This window comes from Marmota flaviventris, chromosome 19 (assembly GCF_047511675.1).
Source record: "Marmota flaviventris isolate mMarFla1 chromosome 19, mMarFla1.hap1, whole genome shotgun sequence".
In the NCBI taxonomy this organism is placed as follows: Eukaryota; Metazoa; Chordata; class Mammalia; order Rodentia; family Sciuridae; genus Marmota; species Marmota flaviventris.
Window position 1 is genome coordinate 27,644,910 of NC_092516.1, and position 12,277 is coordinate 27,657,186.

At 54.1% G+C, this 12,277-nt stretch overlaps 1 protein-coding gene across 1 annotated transcript; it reads left to right on the top strand.

Moving 5' to 3' along the window:
• Nucleotides 1-5,067: 5,067 nt before the first annotated feature.
• On the top strand, nucleotides 5,068-9,133 carry Mettl27 (methyltransferase like 27). The gene is given in 7 exon segments (XM_027948748.2): nucleotides 5,068-5,141; nucleotides 5,436-5,562; nucleotides 6,078-6,206; nucleotides 6,415-6,550; nucleotides 6,886-6,978; nucleotides 8,731-8,845; nucleotides 8,847-9,133. Coding segments are annotated over 6 exon segments (753 nt in total). The 5' UTR covers nucleotides 5,068-5,141; nucleotides 5,436-5,439; the 3' UTR covers nucleotides 9,004-9,133.
• Nucleotides 9,134-12,277: the final 3,144 nt, after the last annotated feature.

The following is a 12,277-nucleotide window of genomic DNA, read 5'->3' on the forward strand; positions in this document are numbered from 1 at the left end:
CAAACAAAGATCTCAAGGGAGAGTGATCCAGAAAACAGAAGTGCAAGGGCCCTGGGGCAAGGCAGAGACCCGCCTGACAAAGGAGGCGGGGGGTAAGGAATTTGGCTTTGGGGTTTGAAGCAGATGAGTAAGCTCACCAAAAGTGTACTGTAAAAACATCCTCCAGTTGGGCACAGTTTCTTAACTGTTGAAATTGCATACACAGAGTGAAGCCAGGGACATTTTATCAGTTTGTTCTTTCATTTATGTTTTGAATTTTAAGTCTGAAAACATTTTAAAATAATAACTTCCTGGCTGGCTGTGTAGCTCAGTAGCAGAGCACCTGCCTGGCACGCATGGTGTCCTGGTTTCCATCACTAGCACCACAGATGATGATACTATTTGACCTCTGGCTATTGTGAAGAAAATGGACGGTGGTTGGGACAGAGGAAGAGGCAGGGAGGCCAGTAAGGAGGCCGCCACAGGGTCTGAACAGGACAGAAGGCAGATGGGACTGGAGTGGCAGAGGTGGAGAGGAAGGCCATTTCAAGGTCACAAGATTTGCTGATAGAATGGGAGAGACGTGGCTTGGGTGGAGCGTCTGCATAAAGCTGGTTTGGGTGCTTTGCTGAGATGGGATAGGGTGGGGGTGGAGGAAGAGCAGATTGGGGAGTGAAGAGAGGAGCGGGTCAGGCGGGGCACATCACTGCCCGAGGCCAGTGGCCTCCAGCGAGGAGACGGCAGGTGCACAACTGGGTAGAGCCTGGCCCTCAGGGGAGTCAGCAAGTTGAAGTCAGTGACCTGTAAATCCTCAGGCCTGGATGAGATCCCCCAGGAAATGAGACCAAGAAGAAGGAAGGCCCCGGACAATCCCTACTCCATGGGTTCAGAGGGAGGAGAGGAGAGGTAGCAAACAGAAGGTGGGGACCCTCTGCACCATCAGACTGGACTGCACACCCCAAAGAGCAGGCCACATTGAAGGCCACTGCCCCATACCCCAGAGGGAGCCTGAGCCTTAAAGAGCCCCACTGTGCTCTCCCAGCCCCCGTGGGGAGTCTGGGATAATCCCCTCCCCTCAAAGGAAAAGAGAAACAGGGAGTGGTGGCCACACCTGTAACCCCAGCTGCTTGGGAGGCTAGGGCAGAAGGATGATGAGTTCAAAGCCAGCCTCAGCAACTCAGTGAGACCTTGTCTCTAAATACAATACAAAAAAGGGCTGGGGATGTGGCTCAGTGCTCGGGCACCCCTGAGTGCAATCCTCAGTTACCCCCACCCAAAAAATGAAAAAGGTAAAGCTTCCAGCCATCCTGGTCAGCCTGAAGGCCCTGCAAACAAGAACACAGGGAGGCTGGAGCTGCGGCCTCCGTCTCATGACCAGAGGATAAAGCAGAGTAGACACACAGCAAGGCACCCACCCACAACATCACTTGGCATCAAAGGCGCCCTTCCCCTTCCTGCCCCCACAGAGGAGCCCTCCAGACACCCCAGGGTCAGGGAGGTGGCCTAGAAGCATGGACTTTGAGGACACAACACAGGTCCTGCACAGGAAATCACCCCTCCCCCACTCCCACTAGGATGGGGTGGGGCCGTCTCTGACTCATCTATAAATCCAGCACCCAGACACTGTCCAGGAGTGGCCCTGAGACCCAGTCCGGCCACTGGGTGAAGCACAGGCGCAGGGTGGGGCTCCCCACAATGTGCTTTATTTTTTATTTGAGGGACTAGATTGAGCTGATTGGGCTTTTTGCCCTCTTCCCTTCTTCCTGCTGGGACATGTAGCAGCCACCACGAGGTGACAGATTGAGGACAGAGGTCTGCATTCAAAAGGTGGCAGAGAGGAAGGGTGACAGGAACCTGGGACCTGATGGTATAATGGAGCCGAGGACCCCCCCTTCGCAGCCTGGGCTTCCCACAGTAGATCTTCGCCCATGTCTCCATGCCGGTCGCTGTTCTGCAGGGGAACAGAGGGGTCCGCCTGTCCCCCTGCCCCTTGGTGTGGATCTTGGCTGGTGTTTTAGTCAGCTTTTTTGGTCTCAGCTGCTGTGACCAAAAGACCTGATGAGAACAATTAGAGGAGGAAAAGTTTATTTGGGGGCTCACGGTTTCAGAGGTCTCAGTCTATAGATGGTCAACTCGGTTACTCTGGGCCCAGCGTGAGGCAGATGTACACACGCACACACACATATATACACAAGTACCCCAAAGGCACACCCCCAGTGAACCCTACCTGCGTACAGTTACCACCCAGTTAACCTCTCAGGGTTAATGCACTGATTAGGTTTAGATCCTCGATCATTTCATCACTAAAGTTTCTTGTATTGTCACACACATGAGCTTTTGAGGGACACCTCATATCTAAACCATAACAGCTGGTGACCTCTGAAATCTGGGCTTCTCCCACTACACTTATCAACTGTATTTATCAAGATCACTGTTTTGCTATGGAAATCAACATGGAGGTTCCTCAGAGGACTAGGCCTGGGACCACCATACAACCCAGCTACCTAAAACATTAAAGTCATCCTTCTACAGTGAGACATGCAGACCCCTTGATAGCAGCGCAACTCACAATAGCCAAACTATGGAGCCAGCCCAGGCGTCCAGCAATGAATGAATGCATTTTTTAAAATGTGGTATGTATACACCATGGAGTTTTATTCAACCATAAAGAAGAATGAAATTATGTCATGTACAGGAAAGTGGATGGAACTTGAGAGTATTTTGTTAGGCAAAATAAGCCAAGCTCAGAAAGTCAAGGTCATTTGTTTTCTCTCATATGTGGAAGCTAGAGAGGAAAAAGAAAATAAAACTGGGTGGGAGGATCTCATGAAAATCAAAGGGAAAGCAGTAGAATAGAGGACAGGGACGAGGGGGAGGGGAACACTGGGAAATGATTCTGGCCAAATTGTTATATTGTGTGCATGTACATGTCTATAACAATGAATCCTACCATTATGTAAAACTATAATGCACTGATAAAAAAATATGGAAAAAATGAAAAAATAAAAAGCCTATATATGATAGGATCCCAACTATATGACATTCTGGAAATGGTAAAGACCTGCCTAGCATATGTGAGGCCAGTTTATATCCCCAGCACAGGCATATAATCACCATCATCATCACTGTGCTAATCAAGGTAAATGATGTTATCTGTTGTATTAAATAAATCCTAAAATCTCAGCAGCTTGGACTGGGGATGTGGCTCAAGCAGTAGCGCGCTCGCCTGGCATGTGTGCAGCCCAGGTTCGATCCTCAGCACCACATACAAAGATGTTGTGTCTGCCGAAAACTGAAAAATAAATATTAAAATTCTCTCTCTCTCTCTCTCTCAAAAAAAAAAGACCTTTAAAATATCAGCAGCTTAACACAATAAAAGTTTATTTTTTGTTCATGTTACAGTCTGGTGCGAGTTGGTGGGGAGGGCCCTATGGTCCAGGTCTGGAAAAAAAGCTTCCCATTTCCAGCCACATTCCAATGGCCAAGAGTCTGCCACATGGCCATGACATATGCTAGGAAGACCTCCAAGGTTCAGTTCTTTTTTTTTTTTTTTTAGCGGGAGAGAGAGATAGAGAGAGAGAGAGAATTTTAATATTTATTTTTTAGTTTTCGGTGGACACAACATCTTTGTTTGTGGTGCTGAATATCAAACCCGGGCCGCACGCATGCCAGACAAGCGCGCTACCGCTTGAGCCACATCCCCAGCCCCGAGGTTCAGTTCTTAATTCTCATTTTCTACACCTCTCTGCATGCTGGGCAGTGTGGGCCACCCCTGTCTTTTTGAAGCACTGTTCTGGGGCATCCTTCCTAACTCTAGTTTTCTCCAACACTCTCACCGCTCCTCTTCCTGCACCTGCCCTGAAGGACTGGAGTCCTGAGCAGGATCGGAGTCCTCTCCTCATGCCCACTCTTTCTACTCTGCACCATCTTGCCTTTACCAGCTGCCTCAATGACAACTACACTCAGGACCCTCAATCTGTCCCAAGCCTGACCTCTCTCTTGAGCTCAAGACCTGGCCTCAAAGAATCTCTTGGACATGTTCACCTGCACACATCTCAGAAACACCCCAAAACTATTAATATCCTCCTAAACCTGCTCCTCCTCTAAGGTTTCCTGTTATGAATGGAACCACCATTCACCCAGGGGCTCAAGCAGAAACTGGGACACCATTCCTAACATCTTGCTTCAGGCTCCCACACACTGAGTCAATCATCAAAGACCCTGACACCACCCCCCCTACACACACACACACACTGAGGATTTACGATCTACATCCCTAGCCCTTTTAATTTATTTATTTATTTTTATTTTGAGACAGAGTCTCACTAAGTTTCTTAGGGCCTCTTTAAGTTGCACAGGCTGGCCTTGAACTTACAATCCTCCTGTCTCAGCCTCTCTAGTTGCTGGGATGAAGACCTCTGAAATTCATCCATTCCTCTGCCCAGCCATGACCTCTACCCAAGTCATGTTGCCATTGCCTCCCACCTAGGCAGATGCAATAGTCTCCCAAACTCTGCCGGCCCAAACCTTGATCCCTACATGGGTCCTCTAGATCTGTGCTTCTTTTGACCATTTAGCTGCATAGGAACCACCTGAAGAATTTGGTTGAGATCCAGAAGTTCTGGCCCCAGCAACCTGACGCTGATTCAGAAAGAAGGTCAGGGGCCGACTGAGAACTTACATTTCTAACAGGCTGCCCTAAGCGACTCCTGGAGGAACTCAAGCTGCCACCGTGGTGAATACTACAATCTGCGCATCAAACAGCGCTAAGACTTCCAGAGCTGCCCACTAGCCACATCTGGCTGTTTAAATTATGAAAACAAACTAAAAGATAAAGTTCAGTTCCTCGGACGCGCTAGCCACATTTCAAGTGCTCAACGGCCACATGTGCCTAGCAGCTACCCTGCGGAACAGGGCAGATTACAAAATATTTCCATCTTCGCTGGTGGCTGCTGAGTCTGGGATCTTCCCAGGCTGGAGGAGGGCCGAGAGCCTCGAGCTCATTGGCTGGCGGGTGGGCGGGGCGCAGCGCTTTGCTTTGATTGGGTAATTTATCTCCGCGGAAACCCAATCCTCAAAGGCGGTGGGGGCGTGGCCAGGCTCGGCGGCCGGGCCCGCCCCGAGTTCCGGAGCCCTCTTACCCCTGACTGGTCAGCTTAGCGGTGAGTTCTGACCATCTCACTCTGTAGAAACCTTTCCGTTCTGGATGCTTCTCCACCCCCGATCGGGGGATGGGGGTGAGAGGCAGGTCCTCCCACTCTCCGCCCCAGGAACCCTCCCCGCGCCCCCTGCCCGTCCCCCAGCCCTGCAGACCCAGGGTGTACAGGTCCAGCCTCACCCTGGCTGCGCTCAAAGTCCACACCTGTGAAACGGCATGGCCTTGGAGATCTGACAGACTGCTCTGCTGGGGAGGGCGAGGGGGAACGGGAGACTGAGGTGGGATCGTGTCCCCACAGGAGGATGGCTCAGGAGAAGGGTAGGAACCTGTCCGAGGTACAGGCCTGGATCGGGGCCTCCCACAACATCAACGACCTGGACCGCAAGCTCCAGTTCTATGGCCGCTGGGCTCCAGATTACGACCAGGTAACCCATCTGGGTCCGTGCCTGATTTTTCTATCAGTCAAATGGGACTAGCCTTTCACCCCAGGAAAGCTGTAACAATGGTGAGAACCCTACCATCGGGTACTTGCACTGACCAGTTCTTCTTCTGATCCATTACTGCTTCCCTAACCTCAGAGGCACCCCACCAGCTCATGACTGTCAGCCTCTATCAGGGACCTCCCCAACCTGAGACTGCAACTCGGGGCTGCCTGGAGATAGTGCCACTGAAGTATCACTGTGGATTAAGCACAGAGGGTCCTCAACCAGCAAAGGAGCCTGAGAAGCTGAGCCCTCGTGAGGTGGGGACTAACTCTCCAGTCCTGGTCCCTTGGAGGTAGAGGGCACCTCATGCTTGGGTTTCCTCTCACTATAGTCCCAGCAGGACCCCAGGCCCCAGCACACACAAGCTTAGCCTGGCAGACTCCTGGACCACACTACACAGGGGTCCCCCAAAAAACCAGAGTACCCTGTTGCTAGGCCCATCACTCTCTGTCCAGGATGTGGCTGCCCTGCAGTACCGAGCCCCCAGGCTTGCTGTGGACTGTCTCACCCAAGCCCTTCCAGGCCCACCCCATGCTGCCCTGATCCTGGACGTTGCCTGTGGCACCGGCCTTGTAGCTGCAGAGGTGAGACCCCCCTCAGACCCCCTCCCTTTCCTCAAGCCCCTCTCCCTGCTCAAATTTCCTGTCACCCCTGGACCTAGAACTATGTCTCCCCTCTCAGAGTCATTGGCCTCAAACGTATCCACTGCAGGGACCATGGCCCTCTTGAGGTGCAGGGGCCCTGCTGGGAGGTGGCAGGACATGAGCCATGACTGCATCCCTCTCACCCCAGCTGCAGGCTCGGGGCTTCCTCCAGCTGCATGGAGTGGATGGGAGCCCAGAGATGCTGAAACAGGCCCAGGCCTGCGGCCTCTACCAGCACCTCAGCCTCTGTACACTGGGTCAGGAGCCTCTGCCCAGCCCCGAAGGTACTTCCCCTCCTGCCCCCAACACTCCCAGATCTACCCCCTCACCTGTCTCCAAGAGAAGAGAACCCCCTTCTCTTATTGAGCCTCCACCCCTGCCCCTTGCTGAGGTCTCCATCAGCCCTTCTCCCTGGTTTCTCCACCTGGGATCTGACATCAGCCCCATCCTGGGCTGTACCACCAGCTCCTCCATGAGATCTGGGTCCTGCACATGCAGGTGTCAGACCTGGTCCCTCCCCAACCCCCACCACGAGGTACTTTGGCCTCCAGTGTTGTCTGAGGCCATACCAAAAGCAAAGCACCCAACCCCATCCCCGCCCCACCCTCCCTACACACAGGGACCTTTGACGCAGTGCTGATAGTGGGTGCCCTCAGTGATGGCCAGGTGCCCTGCAGTGCCATACCTGAGCTCCTGCGTGTCGCCAAGCCAGGTGAGCCCTGCCAGCCCCCCCTCCACTCACCCACCTTCCCCTCTTCACACCACACAGGCCTCAGCACTCCTTGGGCCAAGTGAGGACAGGGTCCTGCTCAGGACTGCCCAGCTGACCTCCCAGCCCCCAGCAACCAGCCCAGGGTTCCACTCAGTGGCCACCAACAGACACAGGTGCACCGGTAGGGCTGGCAGATGGCCAGCTTGCCTCTTATCTATGGCAACCAGGAGCAGCACCTCTCTGGTCTCTGTCCCTTCACCTGTGGGGAGGGTGGCATTCTGCCAGTGATCCCTTCTCCATTGGATTTCAGTGACAATTGGGTAAAATCATGTCCCTAAGGCCTTTACCTCCCTCCTGGCACAGGGGAGAGGCTCCCTGCATGTCCCGTGCATATCCTTGTACTCCAGCTTCCTCATTCACTCCTAGACTGCCGGAGGGTACATCCCTGTCGAGTCTGCCCAGGCAAGATGAGAGGTGACTGTGAACACTTCTGAACTCTGCACAGGGGTCAGATGTGCAGATAGCGATGTCAGTGCCCCTCCTGTGCGCTCCTCTGCTCTGGGCAGAAGATACAAACCCTGCCCTCTGGCCTCCACCACCAACCCACAGAGCCTGGGGAGGGGCCCAAGGGGACCCCATGAGGGTTCAGCTCTCCAAGGGTTGAGAGGAGAGGCATTCCAAGGGCTGGGAGGAGATGTTCACCAGGAGAGCAGCCTGCGAGAGGTCACGAGCAGAGCCACATGCGTGCAGGCACAGCGCCTAGCGTGAGGACCAGGAGGCTCAGGCTGGTTGCAGGACAGAATCAGGAAGTCAGGAGGCAAAAATGCTTCCTCTCGCTCTGCCCTCCCCAGCCCGGCCTCAGGGCCCAGCTGTGGCTGTGGTTAAATCTGGGCAGGTCTGGGCAGGCCTCAGCTTCGGGAAGTCCCCAGGCCGACACGCAGGACATGCAGGAACATCGGTGGGGTCACAGGGCAGAGGTGGAGACTGGGCTCAGAGGGCAGGAAATTCCCATCGCACGAACCAGCAAGGACCAGGCCTCCTGGTCCATCCTGGGACCTCAGGTTCCTCAGCCAGCGGAGCCCTGTGCACTGGCCCAACGGCACAGGTGCCCTGCCCCAGGGCTGTCCTCTCACTGTGCCCCACCAGCAGCTCCATGCTCCTCCCAGCCCCTCCTCCAAGAATGTTCCCGGAAGTGGCCATTGGGTCTTCCACTTCTCCCCTTTCAAGTGCATCCAAGGCCACACTGGGCACATGTAGGTGCCTGGACTGAGGGGACAAGATCCCTCCTCCCTTCAGCCAGCACTGCTGACTGCCAGGCATTTTGTGCACACACTTCCTGTGAAGCAGGATAACCAGCCCCTCTCCACCTGCTGGGCCCCTGAGGCTGGGAGAGATGAAGGGACTGCCCAAGGTCCCAAACTCATGTGCTTCTTTCCTGAGCAACCTGACTCAGCTATGTCCCCAGCAGAGGCGCTGGGTGAGCAATGAGCAGAGAGGCCCCTTGATCCCAGGGTGAGGTCAAGAATTCCCACTCTAAAGGACACTTGGGCCTGGAAGGGTACATGGGAGGCTGTCTAGGTGAGGAAGCTCAAGGCCATGCCTGGAGAAGTGACAGGAACCCCAAAGCTATGGAAGGGGGAGAAGATGGGCTGAGGAGAAGCTGAAGAGCTTACAACCTTGCAAAGGCGAGTGGGGAGGGTCAGGCCTCCCTGGGACTCACCCTGCTTGCCTCCTTCCCCTGCCCTTCCCCAGGTGGGCTGGTGTGCCTGACCACCAGGGCCAACCCATCCAACCTGCAGTACAAGGAGGCACTGGAGGCCACCCTGGACAAGCTAGAGCAGGCTGGGGCCTGGAAACGCCTGGCGGCCCAGACTGTTGACCACTGGGAGCTGGCCACCTCTCCTCTTGAGGTGGCACCCGGCTCCAAGGATGGCTTCATCTCGGGCATCATCTACTTGTACCAAAAGCAGAGGTCTCCCTGATGGAGGGAGTGAGGCCCGGTCACAGCTCCTAGCTGGCCTCTGAGCTTCCAAGTGACCTTAGCCAGGCCCATCTTCTGGCCCTCTTTGCTCCATCTGTAAAATGGGACCATTGTATCAAACCTGCCCCTTAAGAATGTTCTGCCTATTAAATGAACTCCCAGAAGTAACAAAAAGACTCGTGGTTCTGTAGTTACCGGCCCCAGGAGAGAGGGACCTCGGTTCCTGGGTTTCAGAACCACAGACCTTTTGCATTCTACCCAGTAGGCCAATCCTACTATTAGGGTGGCCAAATACGAGGCAGAGCCTCTGGACTTGTCTGCCTCCCCGGGGCAAGGTGTAGGGATGTTGATGGAATGAGGGAAAGAAAAAGAGGTGTGAGCTGCCAGGCAAGGGGACTGTTGGGGAGGCAAGTGGTGTCGTTGGTGGTCTTCACGTGTCTAATCAGATGTCAGGGTTCTGTTGCTGTTTTGAAGGACTCGGGGTTGAACCCAGGGGTGCTCTACCACGGAGCCACGTCCACAGCACTTTCTATTTTTTTATAGAAAGACAGGGTCTCCCTACGTTGAGGAGGCTAGCCTTGACCTTTGATCCTCTGCCTCAGCTTCCTGAGCACCTGAGATGACCACACCTGGTAGTCAGGATTCTTGATAAGACCTAAGTTCAGAAAACAAAACAAAATGGCAGCTTTAACGTGACCCAAGGGTGGAGTTTTGGCACTCTGATGTCAAAAGGTCCCCTTGTACGGTTCCTTGGTTTCAGCCACTTTGAGTCAGACAAAGTAAACTCCAAATACCTAAAAAACAACCAACTGAAAACAATGTTGTGGGGTGGGTGGGGGTGCGGGCTGGGGCTGAGCGGTAGAGTGCTAGGTCCTAGCACGTGGGAGGCGCTGGGCTCAATCCTCAGCACTACATCAAAATAAATAAGATAAAGGTATTGTGTCCAATCAGAACTAAAAAATATGTATATATTAAAAAAAATAAATAAACAACAGTCGCCATTGGTGGTGGTATCATGGCAGTAAAGCTAACAGGTCTATTCTGTTTTCCTCTGAGTTTCACAAGGAAGAATATTGCTCTTTGGGTTTTAGATTTTAATTAAGAGGCTGGGATGTAGCTCAGTGGGAGAGATCCAGTTGCCAGCACTGCAAAGTAATATGGACCATTATAATCATCATAATAAACCGTAACTAGGGACCAGCCTGGCCAACATAGTGAGACCCCGATTTGCTAAATAAATAAAATTAACTAGGGTGGGAAAATGACAAACAAGGTTACAAGGAAAAAGTCTGTTCCTTCCCTCGCCTTTCATTACCCAGTTACACCTGTGGATTCAAGAAGCAAGAAGTGGCTCAAAAGGCCCCACATACACCATCCCGGAGCCAGGTGTGGCACTGAGACTTCTCCCAGGGTGCTGGGCCCCTCACCCCTAACTCGCAGTTGAGGAAACTGAGCCCAGACAACATCAGAATGTGCCAGAAGGATCCAAGTCATGACCAAGTGGCTGCTGAGCTCTGGCCCTGTTCTGGGGTCTGGAACCAGAGGTCCCCAGCTATGGGCCTGGGCCCAGTCACACTTTCTTTCTTTTTTTTTTTTTTTAAGAGAGAATGAGAGAGAGAGAGAGAGAGAGAATTTTTTAATATTTTATGTTTTAGTTTTCAGTGGACACAACGTCTTCTGTTTTGGGCCACACGCATGCCAGGCAAGCGCCCTACAGCTTGAGCCACATCCCCAGCCCCCCAGCCACACTTTCACAAACACAGGGTTGGGTTTCCTCATCCATAAAGGGACTGGAATGCCAAACTCAGGGTGTGGCTTGGGGGCTGCTCTGAGCAGGGGGCGGGTGAAAGGACTTTGGTGACTGTCAACAGCTTGGGGACATGAATGTGGCTAATGATGATCCCTCCAATGGGGCAGGCTGTGGGAAGGCTTCCTTGGGGAGACTGCTTGGAGCTGGGCCTTCAGGACCAGCAGGATTTCGAGGGGTAGAGAAAGAAAGGACATTCCAGACCTTGGGCAGGGACCCTCTGAACAAAGGCCAGGAGGTGGATCCTGCCTGGTGGCTCAAGGAGGACAGCAGACCAGCCCAGCTGCCCAAAGCTGGGACACAGTGGAGGAGAAAGGGGTAGAGGTGGGTCCCCCCCATCCTCCCGCCTTAAGTTCCCAAGCTTCCTCTAGTGTCCTGTGGACGGGGCCTCCCCTCTCACAGGTGAAGGGCTTGAGTGAGGTGGTTCCCAAGGTTGGGCCTGTTCCAATTTCCCACAGTTCCCTGACACCAGTCTTGAAAGTGCTCATGTCCTGGCCACAGCATGGTGGTCCTGACCCTTACCCTCCAGCCTGCCCTGCCCACCTCCATGGCTAGAATCACAAACAGTACAGAACCTTCCTGTGCACAGGTCCCATTTATTGTAGAAAATAATAATAATGACAGTGATGAATAGTCTCTTAATTACAAAACAGAAACATCAAAGGAGGCAGGGGAGAGGCCAGGACTCCTTCTGGTGAGGCCATTTCCCCTACCCTCCCCAAGCTGGCCATTCGTTGGCAGGGGCAGAGGACTCAAAGGAGCCAGTCTCAGGGTCCTGGGGGTCCTTCTGCTGAGAGGGGTGAGACAGCGAGCCCCACGAGCCCCACGGCAGCAGGGTGAGGCCGGAAGGGGTGAGGGTGGCCAGGCCACCTCTCTGGCGCTCCCTGCCACTACCCAAACCAGTTTATTCCACCTAAACCTGTCGCTCAAACCTGTCCATCCACTCTGTGTTCCACTCCACAGCAGGTGGGTGGGCAAGGCCCACGCTTCTCCATAACCACAGATTCCCGTGACACAGCCCCAGTGGCATTTCCTGGCCACACAGTCACCCACAGTCCATCACACCAGTGCCTGGGCAGGGCCAGGAGTGCCCAGGAACACGGGAGACAGCGGCAAGAGAAGCACTGGCATGACCGAAGATGTGGGCAGAGGGAGGGGGAGGGTAGAAAAGGGACAGTGGGAGGTGCCGGCGTGGGCAGGGCACCCACTTGGAGGCGGAGCCCAAGGTCAGGGCCGAGCTCTCCTGGCCAGCAGGAGCCAGCTGCCGGTTCCACCTGCTCTGGATCTAGGGTTCTTTCAGAGGAGGGTGGCTCGAGACTGTCCATCCTCGCCAGTGACAGGAGGCCTTGGGAAGGAGCCCCAGTGGGCGGGAAGGGCTGCCCGCGGGCTCGGTCCTGCTTGCCCATCCCCCAGCAGCCAGCAGCCCATGGCAGCGCCGTCCTGGGGTCACGGCTGCTCCAAGCTCAGTCCAAGGGAAAACAAAGCCGAAAGGGACAGGTCTGGGTGGCGCC